The following is a 20,783-nucleotide window of genomic DNA, read 5'->3' as shown; positions in this document are numbered from 1 at the left end:
GGTATAACCACAACATGAGTTTTGGAGCAACAAAATAAGAGAAAAGACTGCTTAGATCAAGAAGGAGAAAATTCTTCCTGGCTCCTATAGGTGATCAGAGCTTAAACACTCAAAGCCCCATAGAAAATAATTTTGAAATAACAAATTGTCCCATGAGACAAAATTTAGTTGCTTCATCATCTTCTTTTGCAAGTCCAGTGAATCAGCTGCAGACTTCATACTCTTCAATTAAATAGAAACACCACAATCCCAACCAGCCGTGGTTTTTTTGGTACAGCTCATTTTAAGGATCTAAACTGGTCAGCACAGAAGATATGCTTTTGACTTCAATTAGTGAAAAATTGGGCCTCACAAGAAGTGCTTGGCAGGATATTTTTCAGTATCTTTGAACCCCAGTCCTTTCCCACACATACTTTTTAAATAATTCTTTAGAAACCTGCTTATAGAGGTTTCTTTGCCAAAGAAACACATTTTTCCTCCTTTCTGTAGACAACAGGTTTATTGGTGGAGGGGTGCTCATAAACCAGCCAGCTGAAATGGTTTCATATAAATTTGCTTTAAAGCGGGGGAAGGGAAACTGTGTTTTACTTGTTGCGCTTTTTTTCTGCCTTAAAAGCACTTTGCACACAGATTAAGGGATGAAAGTAGATGAAATAACCTGTACCAGTAGCTGACAGCAGGATGAGGAGGGTGGCTTTAGAAACAGAGTAAAAAAAGCAGGATTTTCTACCTGCCCCAAAGTTGGGCTACTCACAGCCCTTGGAAGTGTCACATAACCACTTTTTTTACCAACCCAGAGGAGCCATGGATATAGTGCATTACTACAAGCAGCCAGATGTTTGATAAAGCTTTCTGGGAAAACAACAGTATTGTCACTATTAGTAGCAACAAAGATGACAGGACCATTCTGAAAGCTTCTGTTCCCAGGAAGTTTTTTTCTCTCATCACGTGTGCTTAATAGGTTTGGAGAGCATCCAGTGTTCAGCCTCTTATCAGAATCTTTCTACCTTTTAACATGCTCCTGCACTGATGGATAGCCTAAACATTAGCAAGCAAGCTTATATTGCAACAGTCATAACTTGGCTTCCTCTGGTAAACCAAATGTCATTTGTTCCATTAAAAAAAAAAATCCCTAAATCTATAAACACTCATTTACAACCTCAACATTACTGAATGGCTTTCCTGCAGGAAAACAAACAGATCCCTGCTTGAATTCACTCCTCTGAGACTTACAAGCCTGTAAACATGAGTAACCCTTCCCTTGCAAGCGCTCCCTGGACTGAAGCCCACGAGCTGTTTGCTTTGCATGGAGGCAGCTCATGCACGAAGCCTCATCCAGGCTGTCCTGCCACCAGCTGTGGGGGGATTCTGCAGAATTTGCCTTTGCCTTTTCCCATTAGCAAATGGTCAAATCCCGAGGAAACGCTTGAATGAAGAAACGAAAATCCAAAAGATAACCCAGGATGGTCTGGAGAAGAATTAGGAAGCGAATTAAACAAACATCAGGCAGGAACCAGTGGCCCACGCAGGGGAAAGACTGGAAACACCCAGGAAAGCAAACAAAATCACTGCTGGAAACAGGGCATTCCCTAATCACCTGGGTCACACGGCCCATTAACAGTCATATGGCAACAGCCATCTGCAAATGACCGAGGGGGAAGACATTTATTGTAGGGGATGACATGCTGTTTGCAGTGGCATATTCCACTCTTCCTCAGTTTTGCTTGTTGGACAAACAGCATCTGTGCCACGATAATAAAATCGCTATATGCTTGATTTTTGACTCAGGTCAGAGTCTGACTTGATCAAAAAATAATAAATTAACATACAAGCTGAGGCTTGGCATGCAGGTAAAAGTGACTTTTGTAAGTGTTGTGGCGGTACCGGGAAAAAATATTACACATGAACAGCTTGGAAGTGCCACATATCCACAACTTAAATATGCTGGTTATGTCTAATCCAATTTGTAATCAAAAGACTTGGTTTTTAAATATTATTTTTTGCAGTTATCTAGTGACATTTTAAGGAATGGAAATACATTTGTTTTCTGTGAAATTGAAAGTACTCCCTATGGTAACCCCATGATACCTGGTCCCAGGTTAAAACAGCACACTAACATTATCAGCTTAGTGATTCTTCTAGTTGCATCATCCCAGTCAAAGGTGTCAGCCTCAGGTATCTCATCTGAATTTGCCTGGCCCTGTTGTTGTGAGGCTACTCAGATCTTGAAGCCTACAGAGGTTTTTCCAGAATTCTAATTTCCTGTTACAAGGGAATCAGGTGAGAAATAAGCTGTGTTTTACTTCCATTCTCATCATGTGCCTCTTCATTCTCTTCTTTGTTGGGATCAAACATGTGGTTCCCTGTTACTGCTTCTGAGTTTAGCACAATGGATCCTGAGCTCAGGAGACACTTGTTGACCCATTATGTTTTTAGCTTAAGAAATCTGAAACTGAACCAACCAGGGAAAGTTGCTGCAAGTCACAGGCAGGGATGGAAGGGCTGGGGAGGTCAGGTCTTCAAAGGGCTCCGTAGCATTGAGAAATTATGCACAGAAACCTGTGTGGATATGCCATGCAAAGTAATTTAATGTTTTCTGCATTACACCAGCACGGAATTCACCTCATCACACTTTATCATCTAAAAGCTGAGACACTCGGAGCCTTCCCAGGTCCCTGTAGCCAGTGGGCAGAAAGAGCCACGTCATCTCTCCAATCCAGATGCCTTCAAGGCTGCAATATGTGTGCTGGGAGCTTAAGAGGCTGGACTCACCAGAGGTCTATTTTAATGTCATTCTGTGCAAACACACAAAAGCCATCTCCTGCAGATTCCTGGATTTTCTGCAAGCCAGTGTTCTAGACAGCTGGAAAAGGCTGATTCCTTTTTTTTCCCAAGTGGGTAAAGTTTTCAGGCAGAAGAGTCTGTTTCTGGGGAAGCTGAATGGTCCTAAAAGGCTGTTAGAATTAACTGCCCTGGCCACTGGGTAATCCCTACAAACTAAAGGGTAAGTTGTGAGGGGTATGCAGAGGGGATAGGGAACAGATGACCCCTGAAATGGAGAGGAGGAAACTATAATGAGTATATTCATTAGCCAAGGGCAGACAAGTACATCCTTCCTGTTCCCAGATAATCCTGAGCAGACGGCTCTTCATTTGCAGTGTCCTCTTGGATGCCCTGGTTTATTTGCAGTGTCCTTTTAGATGCCCTGGCAGGTCTGGGAGTGGAGCTGGAGCAGCCTGGGGGGCCTGCCCTGCCTCAGCACACAGCTGTAAGCCAGGTTTACTTGTGTGGTTGACATCAATTAGCAGAAGCAAGTTTCCATTTTCTAAAGGGTCAAGTCAGAGTAATTCCAGCAAACACAGGGAAGCCAGAAGGCTTCTGCCCAATGGCCAAAGCATCCCAGTGCTTTTCCTGACCACAAATGACAAACAGTTAAGAAGCACGTGAACCAGAGAGTGTAACCTCTCCAAAGCAACAAGGAAAAGCAGAGCTTCGACTAATAGCACTGATTAGCATAAACCCAGGGGACTTAATGACTCTGGTCTAAACTTTCAACCAGTCTGAGCAAATGCATTGCAAATGCAGCCCTCTGTGAGCCTGAAAACAGGACACCGGACTCCCAGGGACCTGGGCAGCATCCTCGGGACAGGGCAGGCTCCGTGCTGTTTCCACAGGCTCTTCTGCAGTTTGGCACCATTGCAAGAGACAGAAGCCCTCAGTAAGTGTTTAGTTAACTAACATTTGTATTATAAACAGTGGGTAAAGGATGAGGAAACAGGACTTGAGCAAACCGTGAGAAAATGCCTTTTTGCCTGAGACCACAGCAAAGGGACTCCTAATCAAGGCAGCCCTGTGATTTTTCAGATTCCTCTGCCACACTGTATTACAGCCTAGCCCCAGTGACAAACGCTTATTAAACAAATTCTGACTAGAAAGCATTAATGTGAGTAACAAGGTTGCTGTTCTGCTGCTCAGATACTTTCCCAGAATTGAACTTGGGAAAGATGAGCTTATTCAGAAAGCACAGTGAGAAGGTACTTTGCTGGACTAAGAAGACATAGTGATCAGTGGAGATATTGATCGTGCTGTCTCGGCAACAACAACAAAATTATGCATTGATTTCTCTGGAGACTGGATTACATATTGATTATGTGAGCTGCAAAGCACAGGCCTAAGTAATGCTATCATCCCTGCCTGAAATGCTGCTCCTAGAGTAGTGAAGTCAATAGAAAGGGGAGATGAGAAATCCATCGAGGCAAAGGGTGAAGTCTCAGGGTAATTAATTAAATGGCAAAATTCTCCCTGGCTCAAGCCGTGCCAGGATCTCTACTTAAGTATTTAGCATCCTGAAAAGTCTCCTGATAGGAACCCAAAGGACACAGTGAATAAAGCTTTGAGCAAGTAAATAATTCTAGCCCATCCCGAGTCCACGTAACACACTGTGTTCAGACAGGCACTTCATTCATTGCCTACTCCAACTGGGTCATTAATGAAATGCACAGGGTTTAGAAAAATTTGAAAACTATCTGTGGAGATAACTCTTGGACAAAGTCTTTAGGGTTTGTAGCCAGCAAAAAGCGATATTGTGCTGGCCTTTTATCAGCAGGGTAATAAGCTTACAGGGGGACAGACTCTCTGGATATAAGTGATATAAGCTGAATTTGTAGGAGAAAGGTAACGAGGTAGAAAACAGTCCCTGAAGGCTCACCTTTCAAAACACAAAGCTTCTGTCTCGTATTAAACTCTGCAGATTGCTTTACAGAAGCTTAATGTTTCTATCTTTCAGAGCTTCCCCTCGGAGTGACATTCAGCTTTTGTTTTGGCCATTCCAAAAACTAATTATAACGTGTTCCCTAGAAGGCTTTTAGTAAAACTAAACAGTTAGAGGAAAAGGTCTCAGTACTTGAATCCAGTTCTTGGTATGGTATGACCTGCCCTTCCAGGTTTCAGCCAGAATCATTAAGATGTGATACTTTCCTTCTGGGAGATGCAAGGATTTAGTGATCGGCCAAGATGACTCACCCAAAAGCACAACTGCTGAAGTTTGCATTTATTTTGGTGGTGAAAATAAGAAGGGGGAAAGAAATCTCAAGGAGAAAGCAACAAAAGGTAAAGATCCTTGTTGTCAAGATCAAAGCAGTGGTGTGCCAAACCAATCCTCTGGTGATGCACAGAGCTGAGAGAGGGTGTCTGGGAGCAGGAGCCCGACTCAGCTGCGTGGCTTTGCCCAGCAGAAGGGCTCATATGTCATTTTGATTTCACCTCACCCATATTACATAGATGTTTTCTTCTCCATAAAGAACTGATTTGAGTGAAGAGCATGTTTTAGCCAGGCCAGGCACTGCTGATCAGCCAGTGTCCCTTTCAGGGGACCTTTCCCTCCCTTCCTTATCCTATAATTGTTCATAAAAACAAAGACATATTTTTGCTTATCAAAATACCCATTGCTAGCCTTAGACTGGAGTAAGGAGGTTATTGCTGTGCCCAGCTAACCTCTTTCAGCAAAGAAAGTGCAAACGTGGCCTTTATTCTGTGCATTTCCTGGAGGAAAGGAGACCGGACAGGAATTCAGATAAGAAAACTAATGCTGTTGCTGTTCTTCATATTCTGTGAAGTATTTTAATGGGGATAACAATACACATTAGACATCCTGTTCAGTAACGTTTTTAGTACCCAGCTGAGTCGAAATATAAACTATAATGGCATATGGAGACTGTCTTAAGAGCCATTTCAAATCAATTTAGTTTTATATAGTGTCTCTCCAAGTCTCTCAAGGTGATTTACAGTGAAAAAGCAAATAGTGGGCTAGTGATTTAGTAGAGCAAGGCGTGGCAGCTGTCAGGCAGGAAGGCAAAAATGCTGCATGGAGATGCAAAGCTATAATTTAAAAGCAGGACAAAGCTAAATATATCTCTTTGCTCTTCCAGTACAAGAAGCAGCCAGGTAATGAAGCCAGGTTGGGTTCAGTTTAACTCAACTTTTCAATGGAGCACTGAGGTCATTTTCAGACAGACCTGGAACCTAAACCTTTTCCACTCAACTGCTGAGATTAGGAAAAAACAGGGAAGAAATATTTGTGACCAATTCATTTTAGCAGTTTTACCATCATATTTCACAACCTCAGAAATTTTAGACTTCCTGTGGGTTGGACTTTTGCCTTATGGGCTTATTAAGTCAAGAAGGCAGCTTTAAGTGCCTTTTTCATGGCAATTGTTAAAGCATAAAGCAAATTGCTTAAAGAAGCAAGACTCCAGTCAAAAAACCTTGACCTTGCTGGTGTGGCAGGCACTGAGCTGCTCCTGTGCATGGAGAAAGAGCAGTTCTGCAGAGAAGGTTTCAAGGGTGTGTCCAGCTACAGGACAGCTCTTCTGTGGGTTCTCACTCTCCTGTTCACCACTCAAGAGAAGCTGCTAAGGAAGCCATAAGAATGCTTATATTTAGGCATCCTCAGCATGAAGATCACATGTGCTCCTCACGTTTCCCTGCCATCAAACACTCCAGAATGGGCTGGGGGATATGACTGTGTCAGAGAACTCCAGGCAAGAGAGAGGGAATACCAATGTCTTCCTAGGTGAGGACCTGAGCACCCAGAATTGTAGAACAGCTCAGGGTGGAAGGGACCCTTGAATGTTGTCTGGTACAACCTGTCACGGGAAAGGGGGCCTAGATGAGATTATGTAGTGCCCTGTCCAATGGCATCTTGGAAAGCTCCAGTGATGAGGACTCTGCCACATCCTTAGGGAGGTTGTCCCTCTGTGCCACCTCTTTGGAGGCCTGAACCACCCACGTTCCCTTCCAGGTGCCAGAACATGCTCAGTATTTGTCATGGCTGTTGCCTGTAGGTCAGGGAGATGGTGGAAGCCCAGCCTGCTTGTGCCATCCCTGGTGTCAGCTGGGACAAAACGTTTCTGGCCTCTTGGTAGCTCCCCAGCGAGCACATGGGAGCAGTTCAGGATGCCAGGGCTGTGAGGAGCCTGAATTGTGATCACTTGAAAAAGCACCACCCACTCTACCATCTTGGCAAGTGTTGGGTTTGTTTAGTGGCCTCGGGGCTGATGCTGGATGTTCTCACCCAGAGCTCTCCAGGTGGGAATTCACTGCTCCCAGTGGCTGGAGTCGGGTGATGGTGCAGTGTGGCACCATGAGTGCCATGGGCTGTAGGTACTGGTGGGATGTCTATTCACCTGGGAAAGGACCTTCTTGTCCTTTCTGCTGTGCAAGTAGTACATGTTCTATCAAATAAAGTTCATGTTCCCTATGCAAAGGAACACACTTTAGAATGATGATACTCTGACACATTGTATGTTAAATATGTATGACATTTAAAAACCTTAGAAAGAACTAAAAGTCATCTATAAATACTAAAGAGCACAAAGTCTACTTTTTGTTTTCATTTTGCTTCTGATCCTGCACTCTGAGAAAAATACTTTTCACATTCTAAGACTAAATTATCTGTCCAAGAACTAAACCTATAATTTTATTCTATCAGTCAAGCTGTATGTCACACTATTTTTATATTAAGACAATCAGGTTCTTTGAAGCACAGACATACACCCACTTAAAAGAAGTGTTCAGCTGAAAGCAGAAGCCTGTGGAATCAGTGGCAATTTGTGCCTTTCAAGAGACTGATAACTAAATGGAGAAATGCAGATCCTAATGAAAATAAGGTTTCTTTGCTGGCCAGGATGATATTCCATTAGGGTATTTGGGTCCAGATTAATTCCTTTGGACTGCAAGCATCTACCCTGGCTTTGAATCACTGACTTCTACTGGCTTGAAATGTGTCCTTTGGAGATACTTATTTCTCTTTCTTGCAAGAAAGGGCAGTAAGTAATCTGCACTCCTAACTTGAGTACCTTAGTCAGGTATCCAAAACAATATTAGATTAATCCAGGCCTTGCTCTAGTTTTTTAAGCATTTGTTGTGTGGGAAACCTGTCAGAAAATCTAGGATTCAACCCACTGTTATGGGACAGTCAACCTCACCTGTAGGAAGTATTTTCTGCCCTGCAGGGCTTACATGTTGCTCTGGGAAGATGCAGAAGTTTCTCACTAAGGAAAAAAAGTGCAGCAAGACCAATGCAGACATTGAAGCACCACCACCAGGGAGGCAGGTTTAGATTGCACATAAAGGAGCATGTTGGAAAGGACCACTGGAAGTCATCTAGTTTCCTTCTGCCCAAAGCTGTTAAGGCAACTTGCAAGTACCAGGAAAGTTCCAGGACTGACTGTAAATATGCTGTGCCAATTTTACATACTGAAAAAACCAGGTACAAGTCAAATAAGAAGTACAGGCAGAGAATGGAAACTCCAGCTCTGGAGCCCCAGTATTTTTCCTTCCTGTAACACAATTTACCATCCAGTAACCATTTTTTCTGGATGAAGAAGCAACTGTTCTCAGATTGGTCTTCACTGCACATTCACTAAGCTATTCCATGTGCTTCTGGCTGCACTAGGAATGGCAGGAGTGCCACGGGACAGCAGTGAGGGGCTGTGGCATCTGGAAACCCTCACCATCACTGGCTGAAGAGAAGCAGTGCTATCCTTCTCTCACTTCACTAGCTCTGCTATCAGCAAAATGCCTTTCCCCGTTTCCAGATGGGAACTGGAGCAGTGGGAAATATTTTTCCCCGGTATTTGTCCCTCGTTCCTCCTCTGACAGAGATTTTAAAACAAAAGGTCACTCTGGTGGATTTAAAAAGCAGTGGAACTTCATGCCCCTAATGAATGGGCAGCAGGAACTCGTACTGGCAGTGCTCAATGGCTGCACATGGAACCAGCCAGGCTCAGTAAATGAAACCAGATCCCAAAGTGCAGCCCGAGATAACCGAAAGTATGCATCGAAATTTATTGTAGGAAAATGACTGACTGGAAAAAGAGTGGTCTGCTCTGCCCCTGCACCTCCAAAACACATTGTACCACTTAAACACTCGAGAAAGACATCTGCCAAAAATGCCATTAATTCTCCTGAAGGTCAAACATATTTCTCTTGTAAAACAGTTGAAGCAGCAGTCGTGCATCTTTGATTACTCTTACGAAAGCAACTTAGGAAAAATCCTAGGATTGCTCTTGTGTTTGAAGTCGGATGTTTACTGCTCCCTGGCAGCGACTTTTGTTGCAAAGGTGAAAGGCAGTCAGGAAATGATGGTAATCGCCCCAAAACAGAGCCAGTCCCGGTGCAGCCTGTCCCAAATCCCAGCAGCGGATCTGTCTCTCTGTTTGGAGTGCCACCCTGTGGACACAGCTGCTCCCACGAGCTCCTGTCCTGCCCACAGCCCCGGGAGGCAACACTCAGAACCACCGCAGCACCTCCCAGCTCCAGACCCCGCTGCCTCCTGCCAGTCCTGCGCGTCTCTGGATGCCCCGGGGAAAACGGTGCTGGGGGAGGAGTGGGAACTTCTGTACCAAAATACAGGGTTACGAAAGACCGTGTTTTGCCAGTCCTTTCTACTCAACAGTACATGAAATGCCACCACCACTCCTGAGCTGGACAGGAAATAATTGGGGCATCTGTTGGTAGCACTGAGATCTCTTGCATTACACCACAGAGCTTCCCACACTAGGAAACTAGAGAAGTCCCCTGCTTGTCCACAGATGAATTAAGCTCCTGGTAAGCTCAATTTCGTCCTTAGAAGTCAATCTCTGGATTGCATTATAATTCTTTTTTGTCTCTGACTATTTGTATAAGACTCACAGGTTTATTCACTGGAGATTGCCACCATAAATTTTAGAAGTCTGGCTTACAAAGCCTATAACAACCTTGTTTAGCAAAGGTGTGCCTTGCAGTATTCCTTCAGTAATGCCACTTTGGCTGCCCCTTACCTCTGGGGTGAGGTATTTCATCATGATTTCCTTTCCTTTCTCTCCCAGCTTTTCATCTGGAGCAATTTCATATTCCGCCTGGAACAGACATATAAAAAATAAAAGTCAATATTTGCACTCATATTTCACCATTATAACTTCATTTTGGATGTGGCCTTAACAGAACACTCTGTATGAAAAATCCAAAGGATAAATATCATTTTCTGGTGGAAGTAAAACCTCTATACACAGCCTTATTAAAATCCTGCCACTTTATTTTGACCAAATCCTAGTGGTGCATTTTCTGAGGCTGTCTCTCTTAATTAACACCAATACAATTTAATCCATTTATATTTCATAGCCTTGCCAAACCAGCTTTCAGAAAGCGTTCAGTGACAAGAGACGTCAACTTCATTTGGTTTTGCTCAAAAGGAAAGTGGGCACAGAAGGTAAAATTATTTCTCTGAGTAGTAGAGAAAGTGAATGTTTGTTACTCTTGTCACAGTGGTATTTCAAGTGCCAAGTGAACTCCTTCAATATATTGTCTTTTGGGTTGAATGTGTCTCTCCCATTTATTTATGCCTTCCCCTTGGTCCAACAACACTTGTGCAAAGCAGAGACAGACACTTGCCCATCACTTTCAGTGATCCTTGACCCATTCCCTTCAGAAGGCAGATTTTTCAGGATCAAGAGTAAACAAGAGAGGCCATTTAGAGGAATAGACACTATGAGCCAAATTCTCTTTGGCTTCCTTAGTGCGTTAAAAAAAGGAGAATCTCACACACAAAGTTTGCCTACATTTTAAAATTCTGCCTATCCTATGGATTGTAGCACTACTGACTTTTGATGAGTTTCAGGACCATATTTACAGAACAAACAAAAGAAGCACTATTTGTGCACTGCCAAGACATTAATCACTTCAGTTCAAGCTTTGGATCCATGGCAGGCAGTCGAAGGAAGCACGTGCTGCATGGGACCCTGATGGCTAAATGACAGCAAGTTCTTAATGACATTCCTGCTTGGCACTGCCCAGAATATTTTCAAAAAAAAAAAAAAAAAAAAGGAAAAGAAGAGAGCCTAACAGCTTTCATGGCTGTATTAAAAAGAGGATCCCAGAAAATCCTGCCAAACCAATTAAATAACCTGGTCCAATACAAGCTGTCTGCAATGATAAATGAGGAGGAAGTTTAAAAAAAAAAAAAAAAAGAAAAAAAGAAGGTAAATCAGACTGAACTGGCAAACACTTGGAAGAACAAATTTCAGAACTCTTGCCCACTGGAAGATGTATGTACTGCTCCGAGCTGGGTGCAATAAATCTGAAGGCAGGCTGTAATGGATACCCCAGCTAAGCAAACCCAGGAATGACATGGAAACCACAATGTAGTAATAATGCTATTCCCCATCTATCTAGCCAGTGCTCAGCTGGCTCTTGCAGCTCCAGTCTGAAGCTGCATATTTACACACACACACACAGAGCAGGTTGCTTGAACAATCTGGAATTACGACCTGATTTTGTCTGGGAAATGACAATGACCACAAATAAAAGACAAACCTGTATTAGTGATGAAAAATACACCAAAAACTAAAACCCACAAGTACAGTACTTCTCTTTTAGTGACCATTTTGGGGATGAAACTGTTTATGTCCTCATAAAACTTAATATCAGGGTTTAAAAAAAAAAATCTTTCATCCTATTTCCTGTCCTTTTAGATGGTATCTGAGTATGGGTCATTTCAGCTCTTAGAGCACACTCTCAAATGTTTACAGCATCTTAACAGCATTTTCCTCTATGATTCCTTGCTAGGGAATAGAGGAATAGCAAGTGAAACAAAAAAACAGATTTTTTAAAGCTGAAAGTTGCCTCTTATTTGGACCTTACAGTTTATGGTTAGATTCACAGACAAACTAGATGCTTCTCATGTAAAAGAAAACAGAAATAATGCATTTTAATGAAAGAAAACATTTGTACTTAAATGTAACTGTCTATGCAGAAGACTGCAAAGAAAGGAAAACTTCTTGGCACTGCCTCAGCATGGAAGCATCTAGGAGATCTTCTGAGTCCTCCACTCAATGCTATTTACAATTTATCCAATAATGACAACTTCTCTCTCCTTCATTTGGTTTTAAACTCTGGATCCTGGTAACATATTGGCTTCTCAACAAATAAAACCTGATTGTAAGTCATCATCTGCTATTTGAAGTGCACCAGGGAGATGTCAAAAAATTTGATATCCTTTTTGCCACAGATAACCTATAACATTTACATCCCACCCAAATTGTACAATGGGAAACAAATCAGGACAGTCCAGAAGAAAAAAATTCTGCAGGGATTGGATCAGTGTTTTGAAATACAATTCCTGATGGGATACAACATATGTAGAGCTAAATGCACACACACACACACACATATACAGAGTGTCTCATTCTGTCTCAAGATAGTTAGGAAGGAATAAAAGGAAAGTTTAATTATACTTGCATTTGACATTCCCAGAAAATGTGACACAGTGGTGGAAGGTGGGAAGTGACAGACAAGTGAGGATGTGAGAAGGAACCATAAGCTCCAACTGTGAACAGTGTTGATTTCACTGCAGTTCTGTACTAGAAGCCTGTTTCATTTTGTTTCTAAGTTCATTATTATTTCTCCTTCAGTGCCACTTTCAAGCTATTCAGCAACAGATACTGGTATATTTTCAGCCATGAGCTGTTATTACAGGAGACAGACAGGGATGCCCCCATGCTCCCCCTGCCACCTCCCTGGGAAGCCATCAAGGTCCTCAACTCTGAGTCCTGTGCTTAAATCACAAGATACATCCCTTTCTTCCACAATACTCCAAAGCACAGCTACAGTTTGCAAATCCCTAATTGCTAGAAATAACAGCGTTACTTAAAATCCATGTGGAACAAAATATTTTCCATTATTCCTTTGATGAATCCAGGCATGTGTTTCAAGGCTCCTGCTCTGAAGTCTAATAGCTTCTCCATGCCCCAGTTAGGTCAGACAGGGCCCTATTCATGGCTCATAAACGAGAGGAGGATTTACGATCACCCTGACTCCATGGGACGGGCTCAGGGAAGGCTCTTTCTGTGGGCAGGGGCAGATCCTTCAGTCCAAATGACCAGAGGATGTGGGCTGGCTGCTGTTTGCTGCTAACTTTTCTTTTGGCTGCTGTTTTTTTTGAGGTAGTACTTACTTTGGTGGCTCCTTCTCCCCTAGAAGCTGAACGGGGGCATCGGGGTGTGAAGCGTCCTTCCCTTTGAAGCAGCTGGTCTTGGGATGGGCTGAGTGGGATTGGATGGGAAAATGCAGTTCAGCTGGGAAAGGGAGAAACATCCAGCCTGTGGCTGGCTGTGGGATGGGGCCATGGCCTCAGGGACAGCTGAGCAAGAGGTTTGGAGGCTGCCTGTGATGGCTGGAGAGCTTCCAGGGCAATGGCACAGGGACCCCACAGGCACTCACATCAGCAGCTTTAATGCTGGCACACCAATTTATCTTGTATTTTATTTTCATCTTAATATTGCTTGAGATCTGGAAACTCTGTGGCTTAAAAATACGTGCAAATTGACAAACAGAGCCAGAGAGATGTCTCTGCAGATCTGGGAGGACACTCTCCCACAGCAGGTAGCTGATGGTTGCCTGCAGCAGCGTGGCACAGCCACAGGAGTTGTCCCTTGTACCCACCAGGAGATGGAGATGGGAATAGATGCTCCCACCAGAGCAGTTTTGGCTTCTTGGTCAAGTCAGGAGCAGTGAAGTCACCTTCTGAGCACCTACAGGAGGCTACTGGCATTTCAGTCCCAATTTTACACCTCCACTTTCTCAGCTCCCTCCTCTGTTATCCCCAGAATGTCTCTCTGCTCCTGCTCACTCCCTCCTTGGACTCCAGGCTCTGCCCTGTTATTGCTCTGTCCTCCATGGCTGTCCTTGCACTTGCCTCTGCTGGAGATTTAAAATCTGTGACTAAAAACTGGAAGGCAAACCCCAGACAGCTGGGATTCATAATAACTCGCATTTCTAAACGAAAAGTGAACTCGAAGCCACATTTTTCATACTTAAAGGCTGGGCAAAAAGAGCCCTTTTGACTGTTTAAAAACACGTTTTGAGTTAATGAGTTTGTTGATATCAACAAACTGGCATTTCTGATGGAAAAAGCCTTGAACAGCTTTAAGACACACATACACAGATGGTTTATACACCATGTAAGGGACTTAACCAAATGAAATTTCCCTAACAGCAAGACAGGGTTTTTATAAATGGCATTAAATGGATGCTCACTCGTCCTTTCACCCCAGATAAGTGCAATGTCTAGTGAAGCGTTCAGCTGAAAAGTCCACCTGAGGAGATGTGCCTGTCACCCCAACCCCTGAGCCCAGATATCATGAGCAGGGGCCATTTTCCTCCAGAGGATGTATTTCTGTGTGACTTCAGTGCAAAGAAATAACATTGGTCAGGTTAGAGAGAAAACAATGTCAGGTTATTTTCTCCTTCACCAAAATGGGCCACGTTCTCCTCTAGTCAATCTAAATCTGGTCTGCATTAAAATGTTAAAAGCCCTCCCCCGGAAAAAAAAATAAATAAATTATGCATGTGAGTAGATGAAGCAGGAAAGGGAGTCCAGAAGCTAAAGTCTCCATTATAATAGCACATAAAAATCACAGGAGAGGAGAGGGAAATGTCAGGAGCTGGCACCCTGGGAATGTGCTGTTGAGGAGGGGACAGGAGCAAGAAGTCCTTGCCGAACTGAACTGCTGCTCTCTTGTCCTGGAAGCACTGGCTGCAGAGAAGGAAACATGTCTTGCTAGCACATTCCCTGCTCACTGATCTGCCTTTCAGCACAGGAAACATATCCACTCGCACTTTATTTTCATGGCTGCCTTTCAACAGCTCCAAAGTTGTACAATATCACTAAAATATTTGTAAGCAGAGCAAAGTGTGCTTCAGGGCTGTGCGTGAATTCCTTGTGAAGGGCTTACAGAGGAGCTGATTTAGTCTTAAACCATCTCTGTTTAACAATAGGAGTTTATGTTCATGTAGTTCCTTCATCTGAATGGCGACATGAGGGTTTGGTGAGCTATCCATGGGATCTTTGTGGTTACAGGCACACAGATGAGTTTAGAGGCACAAATTGCAGCCATCAGTACTTCTTACTCAATATTTTATCTCTTAGTTTTGATCTCTCATCATCTAATGTCAGGGCCTCCTGCTTACAGACCACGTATCGTCATAGTCTGTGCTACAGCTGGTTGTGAGTTATTACCCACTCTCCTCAGAAAGCAGGTAGAAACTTTGTGCATCTGAGCACTTTCATCACAATTACTGGTTGAAAGTGGCCAGGGTATTCACAGGTTTCAGAGGGAATTGACAGCTACACACCCACACGCACACAGAATTGAACAAGACAAACCCTTTTTCTTCAGAAAGCAGCCCAACCTCTGCTGTACTGCACAGACAAAAAACCCCAGACGCTGCCATAATTAGATTTTCAGGAGACTACATCAGACCAGGTTAGTTATTTCACACAACAGCTCACATAAATGTCCAGCCAAGAGGGATTTTTTTTTGTCTCTTTATGGATTCTGGTCTGCAAGGTCTGATTGATTCTACCAGCCTTTGGAAGCACAGGTGTAAGAGAGCTTGCAAAACTTAAGTCTTCCATAAGGATGTTGGTGGGTTGTTAAGTGTCTGACTCAGCTTCTGGTTTCTTCCCATAAGTCCTGATCGTTCCTTTCTTTGCAGGCAGTTGAGTGCATGGGTTAAAAAAAAAATGTATTAAAAATGGGGAGACATCAATTACTGGCTTTTGCCAGTGCCTTACTGTGTGATCCTGGTAAAGTCACTTAGATGGGCTCCGAAAAAGAGAGGTGGTCCTATCTCTCTATGTGCAAGAAGCTCTGTGAATCTCTCAGGAACAGCTAAATATTATCCCCTCTTATTTTTTCTTTTTGTTTGTTATTACACAAAAGCTAAGTTTCGCATCTCATGTTAGAAAAAATAACTAAGACAAAAGACAATTAAGGCTCTTGGTTTCTCCTGCTTGGGGTTTGTTACAGCAGGTGGTCCCCAAAAGGTTTCACATTCCTGGTGGTCTCAAAATAGGACTGTAAAGTCAAACTTCTGGTCTCATTACAGGAGTTTTTTGCCTAACACAGGGCTTGGCCTGAATCCCACTGCTCACTCAACACAGTGTGACCCTGCTGGGCAAATTTCAGTAGCACTCATCCAATTTAATGGCCGTGGGCTGTGTTGTTTGACCTTAACATTGCCTAATGCAGGGATTTTCGTGGGCTGGGAGCAAGCCTGTACAGAATCCGAAATCAATAAACAAAGGAGACTGCTGTTAATTAGTGTTAAAAAGAAGAGAGAAAGATAAATATTCAGACCTCCACACAGCCAGGCATTTTGTTCATCAAATCCTCAAAATCCTACTGCCAGTCTGAGCCTAACTGGGAACAGACCACCAGCCCAGTAAAGGTATACAGGGCAGCTCCAGTCTGAAAAAGCAACATGGGAGTGGGTGCAAAGCACCCCCCTTGCAAAAGGATTTGGGAATATCAGTCTGGCTTTGCTTGGAGACAAACCTTTAAAACAAATCCAGTCCCACCGCCAGCTTTTGCAGGACCAGTGTTGCCTGTGCTGCACGGGTGAGGAGAGGACACGGAGTTTCAGTGCTTGTCAGTGCTCCACAGGGCTTTGGGAGAACAAAATGACACAGTGCCCTCAATTCCCAGAGCCCGAGGGTGGCCGGGCAGCCGGGGGGCACCGGGGCCGACAGAGATGTTTGCTTGTGCCCAGATGTTATTGCTGCTGTCAGTGGGATGCCCCGAGTGTGTATGCAGGGCTCACACAACAGGGGCTTGTTCTCTGCAGCCCCTGGGCGCTGCTGGAACCAAAATGTGGTGCCTGCTGCTGAGAGGAGGCGTGAGAAAAGAGCAGAGCCCTGCCAACCCTCCCCAGACTGAGGGTGACCACTTACAAGTAGCCTTTTGTGACTGTCTCCCCAAGGATTTCTGCAGCTTCCTAGAGGGATGGCCATCACCCACCCCCTCGGGGCTGCAGGTGTTACACCCTGTGTGCCATTTCTGTGGGGTGCCTTCCCCGAGATGAGTGGGTGGTGTCTCATGCTGGCTTGGTGCAGGACAAACACATCCAGGGTACCTGAAGCACCCTGCTGCCTGCTGGCCTTGAGCACAGCTGCACAGAGCATTTGTCAGATGTTTCCTGTACCTTGGTGGTTACACCTTTCACTGGAGAAAATCACAGCCAGTGCTAGGAATAACAGGTAGAAGTCATGACTGGCTAAACCTGATTGGAATAGGACTTTATCCAACACTTTCTCTGATGCTGTGGATTTGCTGTAGTTACTGCAGTACTGACATAAACCTTAAGAGACCACATGTCCCCTTCCAGACTGTTACTTTTACAACTTAAGTGCAATCCTCACATCTCCCTATACTTCAGAATACCTTCACCACCACAGTACAAACACACCAATTTTATCCTGTTGGTATGCACTGTTTTGCTTTTCCCTGTCAGTGTTAACCAGGGAGTGAAGCCCCATGGACACTCACACTCAGCAGCGACAAGTTCATCTTCCTCTCTGCTTTGATTTAGCCTTTTGGCTGATCAACACCTCCCCTTTCACAGGTTCCCAGCAAGAAAGTCACTGGGAGACTTTTCCACTGTGAACAGCTGGCAGTGCACATGGCCAAGTGCTGCCAGACTGGGAAAGAGCGTCAGGTCCCCCCGGGGCTGGGGGCATTGCTCAGTGGCTCACTGGGATGGAAAATGGAGATTTGTTCCCCAGTGATCTCAATCAAGTCACTTCTATACCTTGTGCCTCTGCTCTCCTATTTGAAAAAACAAGGTAATTTTCAGGACATCCTTTGTAAATCACCCTGAAGTCTACAGATGAAAAGCCTTGGTAAGAGATATTAGCATTATCACATTCCTCTCTTGTCAGTCCATTCATCACCTTCCCTTTCCTCCCAGTGCCTCCCAGCACTTCAGGCTTCACCCACATCAGAAGACATTACTCACAGCAGCTCAGGAGTTGACATGAAGGGAGGCCACACCAGCACTGGGGGGGTGCCTGTCCTCATCCTGCTCTGGTGTCCCTCCAGGCTGGCACCAACCCCGCAGGCAGCACTGCCCCTCTACTGCCAGTGATGCTGGGCTGCTGATGGGGCCAGCCCTCATAGCCCACAAAAAAGGGATTCCTACAGGTCAGAGGAGTCTCCTCTGTCAGGAAAGCGTTGGGAAGCACCCCGAAATATCACAAGAATTGACTTACCACCGAGTCAAGGAACCTAATGCAGCACTCGAGCTCGGGTCGAGTTTCACAGAACTGCCGAAAGAGAAGCCTTCCGATCGGCTGCTTTTCACATATGCTGCAGTAATCTCTCTCTAGAGGCAATAAAGAGAAGAAGAGAAGCATGAAAATGAGAAGAGCTTTGTCTTCTGGACTGTTCAGGAGTTTAGAGAATTGCAAATGAGTGCAGAACTACGACCTCAAATCAGAACAACATCCTTCTCCCCACCACCACATTTCAGGTATCCAAATACAAACATAATTAATGGCTTTAAGACTCAAATAAGGGGGGTTGAATTTTGTGGAATTCATTTTGGCAAAAGGCAAAAGCCATTCAGGTCTTATGAAAAAATAATTCCATATTTTCCTGCGGTGGAAATGTATTCAAAGGTACTGGTGATGTTTGTGAGAACGTGGGGAGCAAATTACAAGACCTTGAAATGTGAGTCATACATTAAAGGGCAGGAAAATTTAATTTGTGGAGACTTTCCTGGATGCTTTCTAGATACGCACTAAAGTGCCCCTAATCTCTGGAGATGCTCTGCTCACTCTGTACTAAACAATTATAGTATAAACTATGCATTTTCAAAGGTTTTAAAATTTCTGCTATTTACTTGCTGAGTGTTAAGGAATGGATGGAGCATATGGCATCTGGCTCGTTTCAGTTCCACACAGCACTCCTTATAGAACAGTATTTCCTCCTAAACTCCATGTTTAAATGCCATTCCCCTGTGCTGGTGCATCCAGAACCATCACTTGCAGTAAAGCAAGAGGTCCTTTGCCCATCACAAGGACTATCTGCAGGAAAACAAGGACGAAGGGCAGGCGTCATTAACTGGCATTGCACCAGGACAAATGCTGAGGGCTTTGGATATTTTTCTGGTGAGAGAAGAAAATTCCCCTAGCCTGCTTGGAACAGCACTACTTGCTTGAGACACGTTATTCCTCTAGAAGTACACACATGTCAAACAACATACTGTGTTTCCTTAGGCGTTCTTCTCACCACCCTCCTCGCTGCCATATGGCACTTGCTGTTATTATGGAAACAACCAGCTTCTAAACACATAACACAGCCCTGCAAACAGACATACGAAACCCACACAAGTTGTCAGTGCCTTGGTTACTTCTCTCTCGGGCCTGGAGTGGCTCCTGCAATGTCTTTTATTCCCCCTTTGCCCTTCAGCTCCGTGCACTCCAGGGATGCAGGCAATGTCTGTGATGGAGCTCACCTTTGCCATGGAGGCACCCAGCCAAAGGGCTCACTTATCACAGGTCCCTGGGGATCATGTTCTGCAAAACCAGGACATCATAGAATCATGGAATAGTTTGGGTTGGAAGGGATCCTAAAGATCACCTAGTTCCATACCCTTGCCATGGGCAGCAACCCCTTCCACCAGACCAGGTTGCTTGGAGCTCCATCTAACCTGGCCTGGAACACTTCCAGGGATGAGGCATCCACAGCTTCCCTGGGCAACCTGGTCCAGGGCTTCACCACCCTCTGAGTACATCTGTCCTGATCACAAAACGCTGTATGAGGTGTTGGACTTGCTGCTCTGTGGGACAGGAGGGTAGGAGCACCCAAGGCCTCCTCTCGTGAGAGGAAGGAGGGAGTTGCCCAGTGCTGCACCAGGGTGCAGGTGTGGCTGTACCTCAGGAACTGGCCCCTGAAGCACTTAGAGGGTGGCCACTGGAGACATGAGTTGGGACCAGCTGAACTGGGCTTTTAATTCAGGGTGGTCCTGCTCTGGTCTGGTCTTCTGAAGCAATTTGGGACAACGTACCAGCATCATTTTTTTAGCTGGCATTGCCAGTCCATTTTGGATCAGGATATCACTCAGTCTATCCAGAAGGCTGCAATGCTTTGATACTCTCTTGCAAGTAAAACTGGACTGAAATCAGTGCAAATCCTACCTTGACTTCCAGTCTGTCTAGCTATCAGCAGCAACCCTGTGGCACTGGTTTGTTTGCACGAGCTGGAGCCTTCAGCTCGGAACATCATGACACAGATCCACGTGGCAAGAAAGCCAGTGGGCTTGCTGGGGTATGGAGGAGCCTTGGGGGTGTCCTTGGGAGTGGTGCAAGCTTGTGCTGCTTGACTGAGCAGCATTTCTAGTGAGAAGGTGAAGGGGTGTGCAGACACAGTTAGGGAAGAGTCAGCAGATCCAAACAGCAACTCACAGTGCCCCAGGGGCCAGCATGAAGCCAGAGCCTGAGCAGCTCAGGTGAGCTCTCCTGGGAGGTCTGGAGGTTTAACTACATCTGCCTGATGATGCTTTCTGCTCCCTTGACTAACTCTTGAGAGGGTAAGAATAAAATATAGGCCCTGCCTGCTCATGGTAGGACTCAATGCCTCCAGGAGCCCCAGCCCACAGCAAGCTTCCTCCTGCTAAACAAGCAGAGCAAAGACTGTGACTGTCTGTATTTGTAACAGGAGTAAAACAGAAAGGAACAGACACTTTAATCAGCTGGTTTGCTCTACATTTTTTCTTGTACAGCACTATTTGATACACAGCGACAGCGCTCGTTGTACAGAATGCAGTCAGTTTATCAGAGTTGTTTGACATGGTGACACTCACTGCAGCAGAGGATGATCCTCTCACAAAAGGGCCAGTGATACCAGCCAGATGAGCGTGCAAATTGCACATCCATAACTGCACTTCACAGCACAGCAGGAAAA

The 20,783-nt window shown here is 44.7% G+C and overlaps 1 protein-coding gene across 5 annotated transcripts in view; it reads right to left on the bottom strand.

The window, feature by feature from the left end:
• The window catches only part of GRK5 (G protein-coupled receptor kinase 5), a 153,772-nt gene that overhangs the window by 38,249 nt on the left and 94,740 nt on the right, over window positions 1-20,783 (bottom strand). For 2 of the 5 annotated variants that reach the window (XR_007906768.1, XM_051800384.1), the window contains exons 3-4: window positions 18,089-18,201; window positions 9,822-9,899 (exon numbers count right to left, since the gene is read on the bottom strand). Coding sequence is in view for 3 of the 5 variants with exons in the window: in XM_051800384.1 (XP_051656344.1) it covers window positions 9,822-9,899; window positions 18,089-18,201 (191 nt within the window). In the remaining 2 variants the exon portion in view is untranslated. Of the gene's footprint in view, window positions 1-9,821; window positions 9,900-18,088; window positions 18,202-19,206; window positions 19,585-20,783 lie in introns of those variants that run through there. The other 3 variants (XM_051800385.1, XM_051800386.1, XM_051800387.1) reach the window with 3 other exon arrangements.

This window comes from Manacus candei, unplaced genomic scaffold (assembly GCF_025592945.1).
Source record: "Manacus candei isolate 608988 ecotype Guabito, Panama unplaced genomic scaffold, ASM2559294v1 h1tg000050l, whole genome shotgun sequence".
Classification (NCBI taxonomy): Eukaryota; Metazoa; Chordata; class Aves; order Passeriformes; family Pipridae; genus Manacus; species Manacus candei.
This window is presented reverse-complemented; position numbering and strand designations above follow the sequence as displayed.